The sequence below is a fragment of the Hemiscyllium ocellatum genome, chromosome 3 (assembly GCF_020745735.1).
Source record: "Hemiscyllium ocellatum isolate sHemOce1 chromosome 3, sHemOce1.pat.X.cur, whole genome shotgun sequence".
Classification (NCBI taxonomy): domain Eukaryota; kingdom Metazoa; phylum Chordata; class Chondrichthyes; order Orectolobiformes; family Hemiscylliidae; genus Hemiscyllium; species Hemiscyllium ocellatum.
Genome location: NC_083403.1, coordinates 11047578 through 11072835, shown reverse-complemented (window position 1 = coordinate 11072835; position 25258 = coordinate 11047578). Strand labels below are relative to the sequence as shown.

Below are 25258 nucleotides of genomic sequence, written 5' to 3'. Positions count from 1 at the left end.
TTTGTTTAAAACCTGGCAGTCAAATTAGCTAATTCACTCTGGGAATATCCTCTATACGCTTACCTAAAGCGAATAGCAAAGTTACGGTCTGGGCACCTGTTTAAAAAAAAAACGATTTATGGTGTCGGGCCTGGTCCAAGTGGTAACAACTGATCAATCAGGAAGGAGGAACTCACGTGGGACAGAGCAAACCATTGTAATGACTGACTTTGTCCTAGGGGCTTGACAAAAGTAGCTAATGAGATATTTGACACTTCGTTTTTGCAAATTAAAAGTTTTCTAAATTTAGAGAAGATTCCACTGGAATTAGTAAATTGGTCCTTTATTCAGAACAGGAGACAAAGCAGGAAGCTATGGGCCAATTAGTTTTGACAAGGTAAGAGGTGATATGGATCAAGACAGACTTGTTCGAATTAGATTTCAATAAGGCATTTGAAAAGGCGCCACCTCAAAAGTTACTGAGGAAAATAAAAGCTCATGGTGTAGCAGGTAATGTATTAACATGAATTGATGAGCTAACAGAAAAGAGGGATATTATAAATACGTAACTTTGATGTTAGCAGTATTTAACAAGTGGTGTACCACAAGAATTGGTGTTGGGGCCTCAATCCCATTACAATGTATCTAAACAATTTGGATCAAAAGGGCCTACGGTATCGTTGTTAAATGTGCCTGACACCATAGATAGAAGAACAAGTTATAAATAGGATATAAGGAGACCACAAAGAGATGCAGGCATTTCCACTTTGAGTGTTCACTTTACACAATTTCACTTTTACGAAAGACCTACATGAGTACCTGTTTTCAGGAATCCGAAGAGGATTTTCGCTTTTACGAAAAATGGCGATACTTTTTCCCATTTAAATCATGCACCTTCACTTTATGCCATTTTTGGCTTAAGAAAGGTTTCCTGGGAATGCTCTACTTTCGGATAGCAGGGGCTATCTGTATAGGTTAGTTAATAAGCAAAGATCTGGCAAATACTGGAGCAAAATGTAAAATTATCCATTTTGGCAAAAAGTATAAAAAAGCATATTACCGAAATTTGAGGGGTTGCAGAGCTCTGGTACAGAGGGATCTGAGTGTCGTAGTGCACATATTGTAAAACACTTCATATGCAGGTATAAGAAATAGGAAAACTAATAGAATGCTGTTGTTTATTGTGAAAAGGGATTGAACATCAACATATGGAGGGCACACTTCTGTTATTTATGGCGTTGGGTGGTATCACAGCTGAAATATGATTCATAGCATTGATCTCCTTATTTTAAAATGGATATAAATTTATTGGAAGCAGTTCTCAGCAGACTGATACTTAGAAGGTACTGCATGCAGTCACCCTTCTATGAAAAATTCTAAGAAGTTTTAGTTATTTGAGTTTTCTTTGAATTATGATGGAAATACTTTGGGACCTTCTGATTTATGTCATAATTAACACATTTTCTTAAAACATCTTTGTGGCATGATGAACATATCGATCCAAACCTTTCAGGGAATTTAATAGAAAAAAACTTTACCAAGTATATCAAACAAGGAAATTCAGAGAACTGAATGATGAAATGGTCTAAAGTAACCTTAATATCCCAAAACTGCTCAAGAGTAGACACACAACTCCTTACCTCTGCGCCCTGTCCCAAGGGGTGGGGGTGCTCCTGGGGGCCCATGAATATCAGGTCTACCTGGCATTGGCTTAATTATCGAAGGTCTTTGGACCTGGGAGAGTTTCTGGTTCAATTCAATCATCCTGAAATGGTAAAATGCAAGCAATTTATTCTGTTATAAATATTTGATTTTTGTATAGATCATTCAAATCCCTGTATCCATGCGTGATGAAATAAGCGTATATCTTATTTATACTTCAATTTCACGTACCTACCTTTCATAAAATACGATATCCACTGAATCACAACCTACACAGCTATATTCTAGCACACTGAATTCTGGAACAGTAATTCCACATTTCCAATACACCTTTGCTAGACAGAAAGAAAAATGATATGTTGTTGTTTATTCAACCAGCCATCACATCCCTCCTCTGCCTGGCCAAACTCATTCTCAGTTTGAGCAACTTCTCCTTCAATTCCTCTCACTGTTTTCAGATCATAGACACTGCTTCCTTCTCACATTCTGGAAATGGAAAGGCTGGTCAATTTTCGTTTCCAATTTTCATCATGTACTCACCTTCAACTGGTCCATCTCCATCTCCTCCCTTCCCTTCAGTAACATTGGTTTCCATTTCAGAGGATCTACACCAGAAACACACCGACTCCCAGTTACCTGAACAACAGGTTTTCAAACGCTGCTTCCTGTAAGAGCTACATTCCATTCTCCCAGTTGCTCCACTTCCATCACATCTGGATTTCCGCAGGCCTCAGAAAGATCCACCTTTATCCTCAGGATTCCGCCATTGTTAACAGAGCCTTCAGCTGTATCTGACCCATTTTCTGCACTTCTGCCCTCCCACAACTGCGACAAGTTCCCCCAGGCCTCACTTTCCACCCCAACAGTATCTACATCCAAAGGATCATGAGTCTCCATTTCTGCCACCTCCAGATGTATGTTCCCTTCCTCTCCATTCGCAGCATACCACAGGGATCGTTCCTCCAGGACAAGCTGGTCCACTCCTCCTCCATTGCTCACACTTACCCACGCAGTTGCAGAAGGTGCAACATTTGCTCTTTTGCTTCCTCCCTCCTCACTATCTGGACATACCGGAACTTCAACCAATCAATCAATCTATAGCCCAGTGGCTCAGTGTTTAGCACTGTTGACTCTCAGCGTCAGGGACCAGGTTTGATTCCAGCCTCAGGCGACCGTGTGGTGTTTGCACATTCTCCCTGTGTCTGCGTGGGCTTCCTCCGGGTGCTCCGGTTTCCTCCCACAGTCCAAAGATATGCAGGTTGGGTGAATTGGCTATGCTAAATTGCCCATAGTGTTCTGGGATATGTAGGTTCGGTGCATTAGTCAGGAGTAAATGTAGAGTAATAGGGTAGGGGAATGGATCTGGGAGGGTTACGTTTTGGAGGGTTGGTGTGGACTTGCTGGGCCAAAAGACCAGTTTCCACACTGTAGGGATTGTATTACAAAAAGATCTAGTCCACAGTATTCCCTGCTCACAACCTAGTCTCTTCTACATTGGGGAGACAAAATGCAGACTGGTTGACCACTTTACAGAACACCTATATTCTGTCCATAAAAATTACTGAATTTTCAGTTGCCTGCCACTTCAATGCAGCTTTGTGATCCCGGGCCAACATTTGTGTCTCAGGCTTGCTGCAGTGCTCCAGAGAGACTCAGCGTAAGCTGGAAGACCAGCATCTCATCTTACACTTGAGCCTTGAGGACTCAATTTGGAGTTCAACAATTTTCGGGCTTGAACACTTCCTTCCATGCCTTTCACCCACCCAACAACCCATGAATTCTCATCACATGGGCTGCTTTCAGGACAGCCAACCCATTTTCACCAACTCATTGTCCCCATTATCAGCTTTTCTCCTTCGTGGCTTACTATCAGCCAGCCTGTTGTCCATCTATCTTTCTCTCTCTGGGCTTGATCTCCATCTATTCACTCACTCCCTTACCCTCCACCCCAACTCCTCCTATCAGTATAAATGCCATCTTCCCCCAGCTACTATCAGTTGTGAAGGGTCACTGTACTCAAAATGTTAACTGTTTTCTCTTCACAGATGCTGCCAGACCTGCTTAAGTTTCTCCAGCAATTTCCATTTCTCTTTCAGATCTTCAGCATCCACAGTACTTTGTTTCATTAAACAGATTATTAACTGACAAGGAACTCGAAGAGAAAATCAAGAGTTAACAGGAAAAGAGGCCATAATCAGACAACCCATGATCTTATCAAGCGGCATAGTAAACTTAAGGTGCCAAATAGCCTACTGCTGGTCCTATTTTGTATGTTCATATGATATCCTCTATCCTGATTTCACTCCTGAATCAGCTAGCTGTTATGTACAACATGTGGCCTTGTTCCCATCTCTCAAAGGAAATTCTTCCTATAATTTTTGTGCTGAATCCCTCAATTATTTTAAATAACTTGGTTAAAGTACCAACCATCTACGTTTAAGGGCAAGTAACCATAGAATCCCTACAGTGTGGAAACAAGCCATTAGGCCCAACAAGTCCACACCGACCCTCTGAAAAGTAACATTCCCCAACATTTCCCCTGACTAGTGCACTAACCTACACATCCCTGAACACTATTAGCAATTTTAGCATGGCCAATTCACCTAAACTGCACATCTTCGGACTGTGGAAGGAAACCAGAGTACCCAGAGGAAATCCATGCAGACACGGGGAGAATGTGCAAACTCCACACAGACAGTTGCCCATTGCTGGAATCAAACCTGGGTCCCTGGCACTGTGAGGCAGCAGTGCTAACCACTGAGCCACCGTGCTGCCCCCAAATGCTTGGGTCCTCCCCGATAGGGAATTGAATCTAAACCTCCCAGTGACAGGTGGGGATACTAACCACCATACTACCAAAGACAGTACAATTTAAACCTTTAAGCCTCAGTGTCACACTTATAAATCTATGCTACGGCCATCCACATGCACAGACCTTTCCAAAAGTATTATAGTCCAAACTGAACGCAGGATTTCAGATGGAGTCCGACAAAGGTTCTGTACATTGTTGCTTCACTTTTCACAGCTTAAAATCACTTGCACAATTTTAAATTCAAACACATTTGACATAAAAGCTAATATTCATTAAGTCTTGACCCTATGTTCTGCATCTTATTAATTTTTGTTGATGGCAGCCAGATTTCTGTTTCTCCAGGTCCAAATCTCTCACCATTAGTAAAATATTCTCAGTCGTCTTTCTCAGATCTGAAGTGGATGACCTCAGTTTTACAACCTCACACAGTGAACTCTATCCGTCATAGTTTTGCCCTTTTATGAATCAGTGGCTCTTTGTAACTTCCTGTTCACATCTACACAACTTACTTTGCTTTCTGAAAATCTGTCTGCACAACAACCTACTGCTTCACTCCACTTGTTGATAAATACGACAAAACAGAGAACTCAAGACAGAAGCCTGAGGAAAACAGGCTTCCAGTCACACATTCTGATTCTCCTCAGTCTTCGCTTCCTGTTGCTTAAACAATTACCAAGTTCACAAAATTCCCACATGTTTTGTTAGCAATCTCTTGTATGTAACATTAAAGATTCTCGGAGGTCCACATGGGCAACATCTATAGACACTGCCATATTCATTATGTTAGCAAACTCAAAACATACCCATGCTGCACAGATCGATCTGAGGTGTAAGTGAAGCATTGCAGACAATTACAAAATATATTACTTACTTTTGCCTCAAATTTGCAGTCTCCCTCTTTTCTTCAGTGAGCGTTCTTTCAGCTGAACGTGCACTTAGCTGTTAAAAATTAGAATTTTTTTTTAATGCCATCAGTTTTTCAGCTTTTCCAACAGTAAATTATTCCAATATTTTAATGAAAACTGTCCATGTAAATTTGTAATGCTTCATGTGCAGCCAAATAACTGAGGCACTAAGATGCAGATAACTTACATATTCTGATATAATTTAGTTTCGATTAAATGACAAACATTAAACCATTTGTGATAAAAGTTGTATAATTTATAAATATTGCTTGACAGTACAGAACTTAAATATTGTTAAAGTATAGTTGAATCTTGTCAGCTTGCACACAGAGACAGATTTCAGAAAAGGGACACTATTTTATTTAGAGTGAGAAGTTGTTGGTTGTGTGGCTGGGAGATGCAACAAAAACCCTGAACTGGCAATCTTAATTCTCAGATCGGTCAGGGTGTTGCCTATGTCAAAGGGTTTGCTTTAAAAATAAAGGAACTCAGGGAGTGTTTCCAAAACAGTGACTAAATCCAGCTTTTCAACAGAAAGCAGGTAACTGCAAACCCATGTGGTATTAATCAAATATTTTATTTTAATTCACTTGCACATATGGTGTCATTGGCTGGTCAGCACTGTGGTTGCGTTCTTGAACCACTGCAGTCCATGTGCTGTAAGTAGATCCACAATGCCCTGAGGGAAAGAATTCCAGAATTTTGATCCTGAGACAGTGAGGAAACAGTGAAATAGTTCCAATTCAGGATGGTGAATGGTTGGAGAGGAATTTGCAGGTAGTTATGTTCCCATGTATCTGCTGCCCTTGGGCTCTAGTTGGAAGTAATAGTCGGTTTGGAAGTGTTGTCTGAGGACCTTAGGTGAAGCCTGTAGATATGCTGCAACTTCCAGGTAAGATGACAGGAGGTAGCCAAAGCTCCTCTGCTCACCAGTTCCTTTTCTTTTCTTTTTCTTTCCCCCTTCTTGCTGCAGTTTTTCTTTCCCCCAATGCCCAAATGTTTAACGTCTTAAAATACCCTTAGCTGGAGGGAATGGAGATCGGAGTCTGAGACCAGCCTGCCACAGAAAGACAGTTAGTGGCATGAGCAGGAGCAGAAAGTGCATGGGCCAGGTCCCAGAAGCGAGTCATGGCCAGAGCCTGGAGCGGGAGCAGAGTGAGTGCCAGCCAAGTCCCAGGAGTGAGTCACGGCCAGAGCCTGCATGTGGAAGCAGAACAAACAAAGGCCGAGTCCCGGAAGCGAGTCTGAGCTGGGAGCGGAGTCGTGGACGGAGCCAGAGTGGGAGCAGAGTGAGCCCTGGCCACTCTGTTGTACGGGTCCTGGACAGATGCCAGTATGTGGAAGCAGTGAGGCCTCGCATTCTGAAGCTTCGTGGGCTTGGACTCCGTGAAAAAGGATTATAACTTAAGTACTTTAAAAGATACTTTTTATTCTGATTCTGGACTTTTTAAACGCTGTATTCCCATGCCAATCTACTACTTTTTGCTATTACAATTCTATAACAACACAAAGTATCAATACCTATGTATCCTGTACCAAAGATGGTGCAAAGAGGTGACATTACAAACTTATCATATGACAACAAAGGCTGCTATATTCTACTGAACACTGATGTCGTAAGGAGTGGATCCTTCTGGATGTGGTGCCAATCAAGCGGACTGCTATGTCTTGGTTGGTGTCAAGCTTCTTGAGTGTTATTGGGGCTGCACGCATCCGGGCAAATTGGAAATATTCCATCACGCTCCTGACTTGTGCCTTGTAGATGGACAGGCTTTGGGGAGTCAGGAGGTGAACTACTCACCATAGTATTCCTAGCCTCTGAACCGGTCTTGTGCCACTGTGTTTATGTGGCAAGTCCAGATGAGTTTCTGGATAATGGTACCCAAGGTCATCGATAGTGGGGAATTCAGTGATGGCAACACCAATGGATGCCGAGGGGCAGTAGTTAGGTTGTTTCTTACTGGAGATTGTCATTGCTTTGTATTTGTTTGGTGTGAACGTTATATGCCACTTGTCATCTCAAGCCTTGACACTGTCCAGATCTTGTTGCATTTCAAATATGGACTGCTTCAGTGAGGAATCACAAATGGTGCTGAGCAGTGCGCAGTCATTGCTGACCTTAGGATGGAGAGAAACTTGTTGATGAATATGGTTGCACTGAATATGGAGACTCCCTCAGAGATGTCTCGAGTTAAGATCACTGCCCTCCAACAACCATAACCATCTTCCTATGTGCTGTGACTCTAACAAATATCCATTGATTCCAGTTTTGCTAGGTCTCCTTTATGCCACCCACCACTGAATGCAGCCTTAATGTTGATGATCATCACTCTCACCTCTTTGTCCATGTGTGAACTAAAGCTTTAATGCAGTCAAGAGCTGAGTGGCCCTCTTGTGAATGCTTCAGCCTTATGTTTTGCACTGATGTGTTGGGATCTTCCATCATTGAGAATGGGGACATTTGTGCAGCCTCCTCCTCCAACGAGTTTAATTGCCCACCACCTTTCACAACTGGGTGTGACAGTGCTGCTGAGCTTAGACATGATCTGTTTGTTATGGGATCGCTTGGCTTTATCACTTGATGCTTATGCTGTTGGGAATGCAACTACTCCTGCTTGGTAGTTTCACCAGCTTGACAACTCATTTTTAGGTATGCCTAGTGCTGCTCTTTGCATACCCTCCTGCACTCTCTGGGTCAAGAGATTTAATCAAGTTTTCATAAAGTAGGCAAATTAAATGCTCTATTTCAAGTAAGGAGACATTCAGAGAAATTCATTTCCACAGATGATTACTGGACCATGAAATTCTTCACAGCAAGTACTTGGGGGAAATATAACATATTTAAAATAATAAAACACAACTGCAGGATTCGAATATTCTCATGAAGGAGTAGGCCAGATGGTCTCCCTCTGCGCTCTAAATGAGAAATAAGGCACAGGCATGGTCATTAATAAAGGAAGAAATAAAAAGGAGGTTAGGGAGCAGTGATAGGGCTGTCTGGATAAATTTCAGTGGAATCAAGAGGAGGATATATTCTGATAAAATCACTCAAATGCACTGCGATTTTAGACAGGAGCTAAATACTATCCAAGCAGAACAGCATCTCTCTAACCAAGCAGCTATTACAGATTAATCCTTTCTTGAAAAGAAAAGCAAAAAATATAACCTAGAGTTATTGGTTCAATCTATATACATTGGTTCTGACTTGGGGTAACAAATTCAAACATCCGCACTCACCCAGTTTTCATGAGCCTTCTTCTCATGTGCAGCAATCTGGAAAATAAATTTGGGAAGTATTTACACAAAAACACAGCAACAGTAAAATGTTAATCTGAAATGAAAGCATCCATATGGAATTCACCATAGATAAATTACATTAAAGAGAGAAAAACACAAAAGCAGCATTTTTTTTCCCCACACAGAAGTGATTGAACTGCTATCCATCTTCACTATGCATTCAGAAATATCATTGTAATAGCAAAGGGCACTAGCTACAGCCATAAAACATATGGAAAGAAAGCCACAAACGCTGTTCAGTCATTCCTAAAGGATCCAACTTCTTGCAGCACAATTATGTAACTTCAAAAGGAGGCAAAAATAATAAGATGAGAACAAGAGCCATGAGAGTTTCAGGGAAATCTTTGGGAAACTTGTTGTCAAATTAACATTCTTCCCAACTACCTCAGAAAACTCAAACAATTGTTAATATTATTGGCCTTTCTTGAATGCATGTTTATTATTAAAGCTATTATCTATGTTACATATGTGACAACTAGAATCTTGCTAACTGATCCATTGTTACAGGTTGAGTGAAAAAGAAAAAACTGGGATAGTTGTTCAATGGCCCCAGTCTAGAAGGTTCACTGAGATGATCATTTTGCTTGCCAGGTTTTTCTGTAGTTCAAGCTCTTCTCAGCATTTTAGCTGTGGACAGAGACTGGATAGGCTCAGGCACAAACTGCTTCCCCCACAGCTTGAACATAGCAGGTTAAATGATTTCTACTTCTACCCCAATTCCTGATGTCTTAAGACTGAACAATAATCACTCAATATTACAGAACCACCAGGACAATCTTCCCATTACCTGATTTTTGAAAGATCTCTCCGTTTTATGCAGCTCTTCTTCCATCTCCTGAATTCTTTGTCTAATAATTCAAAACGAAAGATCATTAGCAAAGCTAAATGAATTTCTTCAGTTTAAGCAAACACAATAGCTGGGAAGGTACATAAGAAAAAAATGGTTCCAGGCATAGTATAGCAGCATGAAAAGCTTCAAGGCATAGAGAGGACAGTAATTTCTAAAACATGCTGAAAGTTTCACAAATTGAACGTCAAAGAAAGCAAGGTCAATATTGCTAGGCCATGGCTTCAGTAAACTTCAACAGTTCTAATATTTGTGTGCGAATGAACAAAGTCCATTAGGCTCAGAGGCAGAAGCAACACAGTGGAACAGCAACTTTAGATAGCATCTTTAATGCTGTGAGATGAACCAAGATGCTTCAGAGGGTTGTAAACAAACAAGATTTGATATTGAGCAAAGCTAAGGAGATATTTTGGAAGATGACTAAAAGCTTAGTCAAAGATGCAGGTTTTAAGAAGTTGTAAAGGAGGTTTAGAGAGGGATTGTGTGTGTATTGGGCTTGGCAGTTGGAGGCATGTCAATTATGGTCACATTGAAATCAGAAAATAAAAACCCAGAATTAGAAGCACAGAGAGCAAAACCTGAGGAAGTTTTGATCAGGTTAGATTAGATTACTTACAGTGTGGAAACAGGCCCTTCAGCCCAACAAGTCCCCGCCGAAGTACAATCCACCCAGACCCATTCCCCTACACCTAACACTACGGGCAATTTAGCATGGCCAATTCACCCAACCTGCACATTTTTGGACTGTAGGAGGAAACCAGAGCACCCAGAGGAAACCCACACACACATTAGGAGAATGTGCAAACTCCACACAGACAGTTGCCCGAGGTGGAAATTAAAATCAGGTCCCTGGCGCTGAGAGGCAGCAGTGCTAACCACTGTGCCACCGTGCTGCCCAAGTTATAAAGAGGGATCAAGGAAGCTTATAGAAAAGTTTGTCAAAAAGGATTTGAAATAAAAATAATTTTAAAAAAGAACCATTGCTTAATCAGGAGGCAATCTAAGTCAAGGTTCGTAGGTGAATAAGACTTGATGACAGCAAAGTTTCAGATGACTTCACATTTACAGAGGGTGAAAGGCAGGCCAGGACTGATAACTTGCCAATGGTGTGAAATTATGACAGGCAAGAAAACTTGGGATTGTGTTCTTGAAAATAGATGACACAATGGAGCCAAGATATGCAGGGAAGGTGAATATAACACTCTACACTGCAATCTTTTATCATGTCAAAATTGTAACTAGGATTAGGTGAAATGAGATTAGTGATTTGACATCTACTGAACTGGGTCTCAAACTTCACTCCAAATTTCATTCAGTTAAAAAGAAAGCATTAATGTCAAACATCAAGACACACTGATACACTTATCTTTGCATACAATTTGAAATGACAGTTGCAGAGTGACTGCTTTTGACTACAAGGCAATGCAGCATAGAATAATAGACATGTGATGTAGCCAAGAACCTCAAATCTCAGATTTAAACAAACAATGCTGTTTCCTAATGCGAAAGCACAACACAAAAGGGATAATCCAATTCAAACTAATGGCAACAAAATATTTTAATGTGCACCAAAACTAGCATTACATCATGTCTAGTTAAAATAGAGTGGATACCATTACTACTAAAAACGCTGTTAATAAACACTTGCACTAAAACTACTGAGCATTCTCCGGTGCCTTTTAATCATAAATCAGAAGTTGAGAGTTCAAGCTCATTCCAGACACTTGAACATATTTTAATGGCTTCTTTCAGGGAAGACCCGAGGCCCCACCTACTTTCCCAGGTTGGTGCAAAACAGCCATAGCAAGTAGCCAGGGTCTTTCCAATTTTCACCCCTCAACCAATTTCACTAAAGCAGATTAACTGGTCATTTACTTCACTGCTGTTAATGAGAGCTGGTTCCGCTTAATTAGCTATTGTATTTCTCACATAAAAGTGACTACAGTTCAGGAAGTTCTTAATTGGCTACAAGCATTTTGAGATAATTCACGGTTGTGATTTATGAGATTACTATGGGGCATCCCACCGTGAGATGAAAATAATATAACTCCTCACTTGTACATCTTCACTTCCTCCACAGCCTGGAGTGCTTTTTCATCAGCTGCAGATAGTTTCAGTTCCTTCTCTTGACGCTGACACTCTTCTTGAGTCAACCTCCTATAAAGGGTAGAAAATAGTAAACAGGTTATACTCTGGTATAAAAAGGACACAAAGCCACCAATGATCACAACGGTTTTCAAAAACAGATTCGGCACCAATATCCTGCAGGAATGAAATCTGCCATCCTCACCTGCTCTGGTCTACATGTGATCCCAGACCTACAGCAAAGGGCCAGTGCCAAAATTGGGAGAGCTCTCTCTCAGACTAATCAAGCAAAGCCTGACTTAATCTTACCCACAGAATAACCCCAGACACCACCATCACTAGACACTTGCTGTTGCACCAGCAGGACAGACACAGCAGAGGTATTGCAGTGGTATACAGTTGCCATAGGAATCCTAAACAGGAACTCTGGACCTGAAGTCGTCTCATGTCTTCAGATTAAACATTGGCAAGGAAACACCTGATTGCCAAATATCGTCCTCCCTTAATCCTTCGCCCTCCACGTTGAACAACACTTGAAGGAAGCATGAAGGTTGGCAAGGGAGTAATAGATAGCAACGTTGAAAGTTGCCCAGGTATGTCCTGTACACAATAAGCAGGACAAATCCAACCTGTCAATTACCACCCCATCAGTTGGCTCTTGATTAGCAGTAAAGTGATGGAAGGTGTCATCAACAGTGGTATCATTGAGCACCTCCTCATTAATGCCCAGTTTGGCTTCTCCCAGGACCACTCAGCTCATGATCTCATTACAGCTTTCATTCAAATTTGAACAAAAAAGTTGATTTCCGTCACAGGTTTGGAAAGTTCTGTATAAGAATCTTTGGTGCATTTCTGCAGTACATCTTGTGGATAGTACACACGGTTGCTACTAGATTACAGGATTACCTACAGTGTGGAAACATGCCCTTCGGCCCAACAAGTCTATACTGACCCTCCGAAGGGAAACTCACCCCCCTATATTTACCCCTGACTAACCCACCAAACGTTATGGGTAATTTAGCATGGCCAATTGACCTAATCTGCACATCTTTGAACTGTGGGAGGAAACCAGAGCACCTGGAGGAAACCCATGCAGGCACGGACAGTTGCTCAAGGCGGGAATTGAACCCGGGTCCCCGGCGCTGTGAGGCAGCAGTGCTCGCCGCTGAGCCACCATGCTGCCCCCACTGAGCATCAGTAGTGGAGGGAGTGGATGTGGTGCCAATCAAGCAGGCAACTTTTTAACAGATGGTCGAAGGGTGTGGTGCTGGAAAAGCACAGCCAGTCAGACAGCATCTGAGGTGCAAGTGAACTGACATTTCAAGCACAAACCCTTCATCATGAAAGATGAAGGCCCTATGCTCAAAACATAAATTCTCCTGCACCTCAGATGCTGCCTGACTGGATGTGCTTTTCCAGCACCACACTCTGACTCTTCCAGCATCTGTAGTCCTCACTTTGTCCTTGTCATGGATGGTGTCAAGTTTTTGAATTTTGCTGGAGCTGCACTGATCTAGGCAGTTGGGTGTAATCTATCACACTCAAACTTGTGCCTTGTAGACAGTGATAGGCTTTGGGAAGTCAGGTGGTGAATTAGTTGCTGCAGTATTCCTAATCTCTGGCCTGCTCTTTTGGCCAATATTTATGTGAGAAGTTCAGTTGAGTTTCTGGTCAATGGTAACCCCCAAAGATGTTGATATTGAGTGGTGGTAATTCCACTGAATGTCACTGGGGAATGGTTAGATTGTCTCTTTATTGGAGATGATCAGTGCTTGGCATGTGTGGCGAGAAGGTTACTTGCCACTTGTCAACCCAAGCCAGGACGTTGGCCAGATCTTGTCTTTGAACACTGACTGCTTCAGTATTCAAGAAGTTACGAATGGTGCTGAACATTGTCTAACTCCTGCAGAGATATACTGGAGCTGAAATAACTGACCTCCAACAACCACAGCATATGACAGATGACATTTCCATGGCCCTACACTCATCCCTGGAACATCTGAAAGAAAAGGGTACCTGTGCCAAGTTCCGGCACACTGAAGGTAGAGCTGTAGTCAACACTATAATTGAAGCCAAACTAATCTTCAAACTCAGATCTAGGTCTTTGCTCTGCCCTCTGCAACTAAATCGTTGACTTCCTGACCCACAGACTGCAATCAGTGAGAATAGGCAACAGTGCCTCCTCTCAGACACTCCTCAACATCAGTTCCCTGCAAAGATGCGTATGCACCCGCTTACTAAATTCCCTGTGCACTCATGACTGTGTAGCTAAATTTTGTTCCAATTCTTTCTACAAGTTTGCTGATGACACGACTATTGTAGGCCGGATTTTAATGACAAAACGGAATACAAGAAAGAAAGTGTTATTGGTGGTATGGTGTAAAGATAACAATCTCCCCCACAACATCAGCAACACAAAACAGCTGGTCACTGACTTCAAGAAGGTGGAGAGCACGCCCCTATCCACATCAATGGAGCGGAGGTGGAACTGGTCGAGAGGGTTCTAAGGAGTGACAGTCACCAACAATCTGTCCTGGTCCACCCACACTGATGCGATGGTCAGGAGGGCACAACAACGCCTCTACTTCCTCAGGAACCTAGGGAAATTTGGCATGTCCATAATTTTTATAGAAGGACCATACAAAGCATTTTACCCAGATGCATCATGGCTTGGTATGACAACTGCTCTGTCCAAAGCCGCAAGAAACTACAGCCCAGTCTATCATGTAAACCAATCTATACTTCTTGCTGCCTTACAAGGACAAAGACAGTCAACATAATCAAAGACCCCTCCCACCATGGTAATAATCTCTTTCGGCAGACAGAAGATATAAAAGCTTAAACACATGGACCAAAAGATTCAAGAACAGCTTCGTTCCCACCATTTTTAGACTTCAGAATGGAGCTCTCAAATTTCAAATATAAATATTTATCTCAGTCTCTGTGGACCCATCCCTGCATCTGTAACATTTGTATTCCTCACTGTTCTATTATCTTTTTGTACTGTGTATTGATTAGATTAGATTACCGACAGTACGGAAACAGGCCCTTCAGCCCAACTAGCCCACACCGACCCTCTGAAAAGTAACCCACTCAGACCCATTCCCCACTCCCTACTGATGCACCTAACTCAATGGGTAATTTAGCATGTCCAATTCACCTGGCCTGCACATCTTTGGACTGTGGGAGGAAACTGGAGCACCTACAGGAAATCCACACAGACACAGGGAGAATGTGCAAACTCCACACAGTCAGTCGCCTGAGGTTGGAACCAAACTTGGGTCACCGGCGCTGCAAGGCAGCAGTGCTAATGACTGAGCCACCGTACTGAACGCAAAACAAAACTTAACTGTATCTAGGTACATGCAACAGTAATAATCAAATAAAATCATCTTCCTATGTGCCAGGTATGACTCCAATCAGCACAGATACCCACTGAATCCAGCTTTGATTAGATTAGACTAGATTCCCTACAGTGTGGAAACAGGCACTTCAACCCAACAAGTCCACACCAACCATCCAAAGAGCAACCCACCCAGACCCATTCCCCTCTGACTAATGCACCTAGCACTATAGGCAATTTAACATGGCCAATTCACCTGACCTACACATCTCTGGACTGTGGGAGGAAACTGGAACACCCGGAGGAAACCCATGCAGACACGGGGAGAATGTGCAAACTCCACACAGACAGTCGCCCGAAGCTGGAATTGAATCTGGGACCATGGTGCTGTGAGGCAGCAGTGCTAACCACTGAGCCACTGGGCCGCCCTTTGCTCAGGCTATGTGATGCCACAAGCAGTCAAATGCAGCTTTGATGTAAAGGGCTTTCACTGTCACCTCACCAGTGTAATTCAGCTCTTTTGTCCATGTTTGAATCAAGGCTGTAACAAGGTCAGGAGCTGAGTGGCCCTGGCAGACCCCAAACTGGGCGTCAATAAGCAGGTTATTGTTGAGCAGGTGCTGCTTCTTAGCGCTGCTGATGACAGCTTCCATCATTTTACTGATGGCCGAGAGAGACATAAGAGATGGTAATTTGACTGGGTTGGATTTGTCTTTTTTTGTGTACAGAACATAGCTGGGATGTGGTATAGACACTAATGACAAGAATGATCCCTGTATATTTTCAATTTTGCTGAGGTACCTGCCTTCATTCACAGCAGCTACATTAGGCCTTGTAGTTCAAGAAGAAAGAGGGAACGTGTTCGTACTATACCTAATCCTCTATGTGGACAGAATGAGGAACACATGGGACTGTATCCTAGCAGAAGCTGTGTGTTGTTGGAAGGTGTGCATTTTGGAAAGTTTGTATGGGATGAAAGGTGTGCCTCAAACATCATCACCTACCCATGAATTCACTGGTGCTAACCTCCCAATACTGTAATTTACTGAAATTCAACAATAGTTCTAATATTTTGAGGGTGTAATTGAAATATTCTACAAGTCAATTTTTACAGTCAACCTGCTTTTTTAAATATTCATTAATCTGGGTCCAGTAAATAGTGTCAATACTACAAGATATGTGCAGAGCTTCACCAACCTAACAAGAGGTTGTCAAACATGCATGGTTATGAAATCCCACTTATCTTCTTCCATTTCCTCATGCTTGATCACCCCAAGCAACTTGGCTGCAGACATGTTGCTGTCACATGGCACAACACATTCCTCAATTTGTCATTTTCCTACACAGGTTGGCTAATTGTGAGAATTTAGCAAGAATGTATTGGAAATACAAACCAGTATCTCACAACAGGGCTGCTGCACCTCTTTCTTCGTTGTATTGTCACATATATAGTGATTAGCCATTCGTTAACTTTTCCGCCTTATCACTAACTTCCCGAATAACAATGTGACCGCATGATTACTTCATGACTAAGCAGATAATATTCAGCAAAACCTCTTCGCAAAATCAGTATTGCTCCTTCCAACTTTAAATCTTATCAGATTAGAACATAATGAGGTTGTTACCAGCAGTAAGTTAGTCAATTTCTGTTCCCTTTCCATCCAACAATTCAGTTCAGAAGTTAAAACTTTAAAGAAAAACCAAAAGAACTGTGAATGTTGCAAGTCAGAAACAAAAACAGAAGTTGCTGGAAAAGCTCAGCAGGTCTGGCAGCATCTGTGAAGAGAAATTAGATTTTACATTTTGGGTCTTTCCTTAGAACATAAAAGAATGAGTACACAGGTCAGTGAAACTGAAATGAAACATCAAAATTTCAAGTCAGATTTTTCAAACGCACACTGCTCAACTCAGTAACTCTAGGACTTTCAGCTTCTCATTTTGCGTCCTAACTCTCAAATCAGTCCAACTGTGCTGGTGACAGCTATTGCTTTTGTCAGAACATATTCATAAAGGAAGGCAAAAACTCTTCTTTGTCATTAGGTCACTCAATAAATAAGTCTTCTTCATTTTTTAAATCAAGTCTCGGTGAACATAGGTAGAAATTTCAAAGCTAAAAATAACAGAAGCCATTGAACAGAGTGGATACTAATTAAATTTCAGTTAACACATCTAATTCTATTGCTCTGCATCCCTTTATATCCTTCCTTTATAAGTATTTACCCAACTCACCTTAAAATGATGTTCTCTGCCACAGTAGATACATGTAGTACGGCAAACACGCAAGTAGCCTGGCAAAAGCAAACAGTACAAATTTGCCCCTCATTCCTCCAGTGAGAAGGCAAGCTCCTGTTAAGCAAATCAGCGACTTACTTCTGCAGGGCCATCTCCTTTTGATGGTAGAGCTCAGACAGGATCTCCAGCTTCTGTTGCATGGTTTTAAATTCATTCTCAAGCCTCGACTTCTCTGTTGTAGTGGCTACAAAGTTGTGTTCAAGCTGCTTAATTTGTTCTAGATGAAGAAGGTGAATTAAATGTGTGGGGTTAGTTTTGATAGGTCACTTTATCTTTTTCATCATAGCAATCTTTTCACAGGATGCACAGCTCTTGGCAACACAGTGGGAATCTTGACTGCCTTCAATGGTTGAAGGATGTAAGAAAGAGCTATTTTTGAAAAAAAAGATTCACTACCCTTCCAGTGGGCCTGGGCTGACAATTTATTTTTTCCTCTCAAGAAATTACATTTGGGGAAGCAATGGCCTAGTGATATTATCACTAGAACAGTAATCCAGAAACTCAGCAAATGTTCCAGAACTGGGTTCAAATTCTGCCATGGTAGACAGTGGAATTTGAAGTCAATAAAGAATCTAGGTTTAAGGGTCTGATGGTAACCATAAAACTGTTGTCAATTGTCGGAAAACTTCATCTGGTTCACGAATATCCTTGAGGGAAGGAAATCTGTCACCCTTACTTGGCCAGGCCTACACATGAGTCCAGACCCACAGCCACGTGGTTGATTCCTAATGCCATCTGGGCAATAAATGCTGGTCTAGCCAGAGACACCCAAATTCCATGAGTGGCTAAAAAAAGAATGGTAAGGAGGTCATTGCCTGCTTTTCATCTTTACTCTTATGTAGAATTAGCTGGCAGCCTAATCCAGGATTCATGCAGGTCTGTAGCGTAACTGACACCTGGGAAATGTTCAAGGAAAGCTGGAATCAGATCTATTATAGGTTGCTGACAAAATTGTTTTTCATCAACATGAGACTAGTCAACTATAGTATTGTCCACCTGTTGGGTTCTCTTACCAATGTGTAGGAGAGGTTAGTCACTTCAGTGATTTTTCTTCTTTTTCTGGACAAACAGACCTACCTATAGTCAATTGGAAGTGATATAGTTTCACTGAATTAAGATGCTCACAGAGATTGAAGAAATGGATATAATACCCAAAAATATAGTTAATAAATCAGGTGTAGATTTTAAATTACAGAGCAACTTCAACCACAAGTTCTACCTCCGTAAGTATAAGACAAACCCTTTTCAGTGGATACCAGAACAGAAAGTTGCTAATTCTCTTGTCGAGTTAGCCAAATATAGCTGAGATGATCTAGCCTCAGCTCTGCGAATAAATGGGAACCATGTTGTGCAAATTTAGCATCTTCCCCTTCCTCCACCAACCCCCAAAATTGTTTGGGCATCAAACTTTCACTTTAACGTCTACAAGAACAATATCTTACCTTCCAGTTCATGTCTAGCTTTTATTTCATCTGTCAGTTTGGCTTGGAAATGGTCTTTTTCTTCTTCAACGATTTTCAAGGTGGTTTGTACCTTAAGTTGAAGAGAGAATGACACTCCTGTAATGTTAAAAGATTAAATTGTACCCTCTCTCTGAACATTAATGTTAAAGGGTTAAAGTATACTGCTTTTCTCCAGAAGCTAAACATTCTGGAAGTAAGTGGTGGAGTGACATTCGTACAAGAATGTGGATGTCTCACACTTCATTTGGACAGCCATTTACTACTACTCTACTGCTATTACCAAATTAAACTCTCATTCAGTCCCTTCCAATGCTTTCATAGCCATCCTCCAATACTAAAGTATATCACACCAACATTGCCTTGGGGAATCAGAGTCAGGAAATCGTCTGCATAACAATTCCCCAGGATTAGGGCATTTACACTATTTCAGAGGATGGCCTCATCTTATCTTGTACCTGGGATGACATGCGGTTATGGTGGGGGGTGGGGGGGTTGGTGGTGGCCAGAATATCTGTGAGTATTACCAACTGACCTGTACCAAGGGGATGTGTTTTCTTTATTTTGGGTCTCTTTAGATTCGACTTCGCACATCTGCAAAGCGCGTCAAAGGCAGTCACCTAGCTTGCACAGGCTTTAGTAAACTTTAACTGTTTGCAGACGTTGGTGCGCGCAAATTGCATTGTGCGAGAGAAACCTCAGGAAATGAAAGTAACACTCCCATACATCCAGAAACAGCTGCCATCCTAAATAAACACACACACACACACACACTTGCCCTCTTACCCTTGAAACATCCATCATTTGCTGAATCTTCATTTTTACCCTTTTACTTTTGTCTAAAGAAAGAACACATTTAAGTGTGTTATTTGACATAGTAAAATTGGAAGTGACAAAATATAGGAAAAAAATGTATTTACACAACATATGCATCCCAAGCTTCTAAATGCATCTTGCATGCAATGAATAACTCTAACGTAATTAGGTAACCTCATGGATCCAAAAGTGGGGCCCTGGAGTCTGGCAAACGTCCTGAGGGATATACAAAAGAGTCACAGACGTACAGCACGGAAACAGACCCTTCAGTCCAACTCGTCCATTCTGACCAGACATCCCAACCTAATCTAGTCCCACTTGCCAGCACATAGCCCATATCCCTCCAAACCCTTGCTATTCATACACTTATCCAGATATCTTAAATGTTGCAATTGTACCAGCATCCACCACTTCCTCTGGCAGCTCATTCTATACACATACCACCCTCTGCGTGAAAACATTGCCCCTTAGGTGCCTTTTATATCTTTCTCCTCTCACCCTAAACCTATGCCCTCTAATTCTGGACTCCCCCACCCCAGGGACAAGACCTTGTCTATTTACCCTATCCACACCCTTCATGATTTTATAAACCTCTAAGGTCACCCCTCAGCCCCTTCACTCAGGAGAAAACAGCCCAGCCTTTTCAACCTCTCCTTACAGCTCAAATCCTTGCAACATCTTGTCAATCTTTTCTGAACCCTTTCAGGTTTCATAACATCCTTCTGATTGGAAGGAGACCAGAATTGCATTCAATATTCCAAAAGTGGCCTAAATAACGTCCTGTACAGCCTCAACATGACCTCCCAACTCCTGTACCCAATAGTCTGACCAATAAAGGAAAGCATACCAAACACCTCCTTCACTATCCTATGCAACTCCATTTTTAAGGAGCTATGAACCTGAACTCCAAGGTCTCTTTGTTCAGCAACACTCCCAAGGACCTTAACATTAAGTAGGCAAAAGTGAGGACTGCAGATGCTGGAAATCAAAGTCGAGAGTGTGGTGCTGAAAAGGGACAGCAGGTCAGGCAGCGTCCAAGGAGAAGGAGAATTCACGTTTCAGGCCGAAACGTCGATTCTCCTGCTCCTCAGATGCTGCCTGACCTGCTGTACTTTTCCAGTACCACACTCTTGACCCTTACCATTAAGTGTTCAAGTGAGAAATGGTCTATTGATGGATTTTGTTTCAATACTAGTAGAACCTATTCAAGTGTGTTCCAACGGTAGAGTTTAGTTTTAGAGTGGCTCAAATAGGGATAATAATGTTGTAGCATGGTTTAAAAAGCGTATGTTTAAAGTATTAATAAGCATTTTAACATGAAATTTAATATTGTCACCATTTGCATACTGTAAACAGCCTACAACTTGTATTTGTTTTGCCAACTTGCTTTATGCTACAAAAAAATTAAAAATAAAAAATAATTCTTGGCACCTCTCAAGTGTATCCATAACTTTTTTTTTAAAATCAAATCTATGACCTTTAGAGGGGTAGTCAAAAAAGAAACTGCAGGGGTACACACAAAATTGATAGTCGGAATAAGGAATCATGACCAAAAATCTTAGGGAAACCACAACTTGATGATGAAACAGTACCTTGCACTTTGAAAGATCCCTCAAACAATAAGAAAACCAACATCTACTGCATGCTTTTTTTAAAAACGGTCATTAGTTACTTAAAATAATAGATGCGACGCAGACAACTCTTCTCCTTCCCACAGTACCAATATACATGCAAAATGTCCAGTGGACAGACTGGAACAGATACAGAGCATCTCAGCTTAAAAAGCTACTGGAAGGACTACACCTCCGAGAATGCAACATCAACCAAGATTATGATTCAGAACCCACACCTTTGACTGAAAGGCTACAGTCAAACTTACATGTACTTTAACCAAGGGTTTCTAATTAAAACTCTCACGTTGTCAATCTATTTTTCAGTTATTAACAGTGTCCATTATTCAGGAGAGAACTAAGTCACACCAAAAAATGGAGCTCAATTGAGAACAGCCAACTTGTAGCAACATTGATACAGAATTGGCCAAGAAACAGGGAACAAAAAGTTGATGTTTAGTTTTCGAGTAATCTATACGGACTTCAGTAAGGCGTTTGTGACAAAGTACCCCATGAAAGACTGGTTAGCAAGGTTTGAGTTCATGGAATACAGGGAGAACTAGCCATTTGGATGCAGAACTGGCTCAAAGGTAGAAGACAGAGGGTGATGGTGGACGGTTGTTTTTCAGACTGGAGGCCTGTGACCAGTGGAGCACCACAAGGATTGGTGCTGGGTCCACTACTTTTCATCATTTATATCAATGATTTGGATGTGAACATAAGAGGTACAGTTAGTAAGCTTGCAGATGACACCAAAATTGGAGGTGTAGTGGACAGCAAAGAAGGTTACCTCAGATTACAACAGGATCTTGTTCAGATGGGCCAACAGGCTGAGGAGTGGCAGATGGAGTTTAACTTAGATAATGCAAGGTGCTGCATTTTGGGAAAGCAAATCTTAGCAGGACTTGTACACTTATTGGTAAGGTCCTGGGGAGTGTTCTGAACAAAGACCTTGGAGTGCAGGTTCATAGTCCGTTGAAAGTGCAGTCACAGGTAGATAGGATAGTGAAGAAGTGTTTGGTATGCTTTTCTTTATCAGTCAGAATATTAAGTACAGGAGTTGGGAGGTCATGTTGCGTCTGTACAGGACATCGGTGAGGCCACTTTTAGAATACTGCGTGCAATTCTGGTCTCCTTCCTATTAGCAGGATATTGGAAAAGTTGAAAGGATTCAGAAAAGATTTACAAGGATGTTGCAAGGGCTGGAGTGGTTGGAGGTTGGGGCTGTTTTCCCTGGAGCATTCAGAGGCTGAGGAGTGACCTTATAGAGGATAAATAGACAAAGTCTCTTCCCTGGAGTGGGGGAGTCCAGATCTAGAGGGCAAAGGTTTAGCGTGAGAGGGCAAAGATATAAAAGAGATCTAAGGGGCAACTTTTTCACGCAGAGGGTGGTACGTGTATGGAATGAGCTGCCAGAGGATGTGGTGGAGGCTAGCTTGCAACATTTAAAAGGCATTTGGATGGGTATATGAATAGGAAAGGGTTAGAGGGATATTGGCTGGGTGCGGACAAGTGGGACTAGATTGGTTTGGGATATCTGGTTGGCATGGGCGAGTTGGACTGAAGGGTCCATTTCTGTGCTGTATATCTCTATGACTCTATAAGCATGGAAACAGGCTCTTCGGTCTAACTAGGCTAAGCCGATCATGTTCCCAAATTAAACTAGTCTCACTTGCCTGCATTTGGCCTGTATCTCTCCAAACCCCTCTCATTCACATACTTATCCAAATGCCTTTTAAATGTTTAACTGTACCTGCATTCACCACTCCCTCTAGCAATTCATTCCACTGTAAAAAACGGTTGCCCCTTAGATTCTTTTAAATTTCTTTCCTCTCACCATCTAGTTTTGAACTCCCCTTTTCCTAGGGAAAAGACCTTTGTTTTTCACTTTATCTACACTCCTCGTGTTTTTAAAAACTTCTAAGGTTACCGGTCAATGTCTTGTATTCCAGTGATATAGATCCCAGCCTATCCAGCCTCTCCTTATAACTCAAACCCTCCACTCCTGGCCACTTCCTAGTAAATATTTTCTGAACCCTCTCCAATCTAATATCCTTCTTATAGAGGCCTCACCAATGGCCTGTACCACAACATGACATCCTAACACTCATACTCCTGCACTGTTCTATATTCAAAGGTCTGAGCAATGAAGGCAAACATGTTAAACACCTTCTTAATCACATCATCTGTGAAGCAAATTTCAAAGAATAATAAATCTCAAGGCCTCTGAATCCCAAGGCCTCTTTTCGACAATGCCCTAAGGCCCTACCATTAATTGTACAAGTTCTGCCTTTGTTCGTTTTATCATCAGAGACTGTACAAAATAGCTTTACAAGAATGGTTCCAGAAATGAGAAATTTCAATAATAAAGACAGATTAGAGAAGTGGGAACTGTTTCTTTTGGAGTGAAGAAAGCTACAAATGACATTTAAAGCAAACTTTCAAAATAGTGAGGCAACTGGAATGAATATATGGGGAAAAATGGTTTCCTCTTGTAAAAGAACCAAAAACAAAAGGGCACTGATGCAAGAGAATTTGAACAAGTAGCCAATACGATATGATAAAATAATTTTTTTCACACAGGCAGTAGTTCAGGTTTGTCATTTAATTGTTTGACAGTGGAGGTGGTTCAGTTTTGGACATCTAATGATTATCTAAATGAAAACAATATTCAGAGTTATAAGGAAAAGACAGGACAATGGCAAAAAATCACTATGCTCAAAGAATAGCCTCCTTCTGCTTTTCCCTGAAATTCAAAGTTTTTAATTTATTTGCAAACTTAATGTAACTTCCCTATAGTCAACGATACAAGCAAGGTTCTTTCATAGGAGTTTAGGCTGCACTACCTCACTTCACAGAAGTGCTTGTTGCTAGAACCTGCAAATTTATGGCAGTTAACATTATTTCACACTGCTGCTAAAGTTGACTATTGTGTCCTCTGTATGGTGACTCTCAAACTAAGTGAAGAGTTTACTTGCTCAAAGCTTTCATTTTCAAATTGTGAAGACATTAAAATTCACACCACTGCTCATCAGGAACTAAAAATAAATCACCACTCTAAAAAAGATCAAACTATGCTGCACTGATTTTACCTGGTAGCTCGCCATTGGCCACTTCACCATCCACTTCTTTTTCCCATCCATTATCTTCACGGTCAGATTCGGTGTCAAGTTGCCTAAGCTGCATCACGCAGTCTGTCAATACCTGGATATTGGGGAAGAATTCTATTTTAAGCACCAGCTTGATAAACGATAAACTTCATAGCTGCAAACATTTGAAAAAGAAATAAAGTGCCTATCCTTTTTGGTCAATCAAGAATAATTCCAACACATCCAAATAAATAAGTTTTATTTAAATTAGCTGGAAAGCATATTTAAAGATCAAATAAAGCACTGGTTGAACACATTACGGGAAAGCAACTTTAAAGTTCTCAGCACAGATAAATAGGCTAAAAAATATCATTTATACTGATTTGCTTACATGTTTCTTAACAAGGCAGCATTTAACCAGCTCAACTGAACAGGGAACCTAACAAAACTGGAATCAATAAGAATCAGGTAGAAAAACCTCTGCTGATTGGAGCTGCACTTAGCGTAGAGGAAGATGACAGTAGTTGCTTGGCATCAGTCAACTCAGTCCTGGTGCATCAGTGCATGAACTCCTCGTGGTAGTGTCCTTAGCCCAAATGTCTTCATCAACGTCAGCCTTTTCATCAATGATCTTCCCCCCATCGTAACGGTCGGAAGTGGGATATTTGTTGATAATCACACAATGGTCAGTCATTCACAACCCCTCAGATACTAAAGCAATCCATGTTCGTATGTAGCAAGACCTGGACAACATCCACACTTAGGCTGAAAAGTGGCAAGTAACATTCACACCACAAATGCCAGGCAAAAACCAACAAGAGAGCACTTCCCCATCTCTTAATACTCGCAACATTCTCGAAGTTACTACCAACTAGAAACAGAACTGGACCAGCCATACAAATACTGCAGCTATAACAGCAATTCAGGCTAGAAATTTTTATTTTTTTATTCTTCAAATCCACACCAACCCACCAAACAGCATCCCACACAAAACCAGCCCACTAACCCCTCTCTGCGTTTCCATGGCTTAGCCAACTAGTCTGCACATCTCCAGACCTTCG

At 41.5% G+C, this 25258-nt stretch overlaps 1 protein-coding gene across 3 annotated transcripts in view; it reads right to left on the bottom strand.

Annotated features, from left to right (window-relative positions):
- LOC132830565 (transport and Golgi organization protein 1 homolog) overlaps positions 1-25258 on the bottom strand; it is a 112291-nt gene that overhangs the window by 24014 nt on the left and 63019 nt on the right. For all 3 annotated transcript variants that reach the window (XM_060848362.1, XM_060848372.1, XM_060848381.1), the window contains 9 exons: positions 24201-24312; positions 19469-19521; positions 18665-18755; positions 17301-17439; positions 11558-11659; positions 9443-9503; positions 8596-8631; positions 5325-5392; positions 1620-1744 (listed from right to left, as the gene is read on the bottom strand). In XM_060848362.1, coding sequence (XP_060704345.1) covers positions 1620-1744; positions 5325-5392; positions 8596-8631; positions 9443-9503; positions 11558-11659; positions 17301-17439; positions 18665-18755; positions 19469-19521; positions 24201-24312 — 787 coding nt within the window. The remainder of the gene's footprint in view (positions 1-1619; positions 1745-5324; positions 5393-8595; positions 8632-9442; positions 9504-11557; positions 11660-17300; positions 17440-18664; positions 18756-19468; positions 19522-24200; positions 24313-25258) is intronic.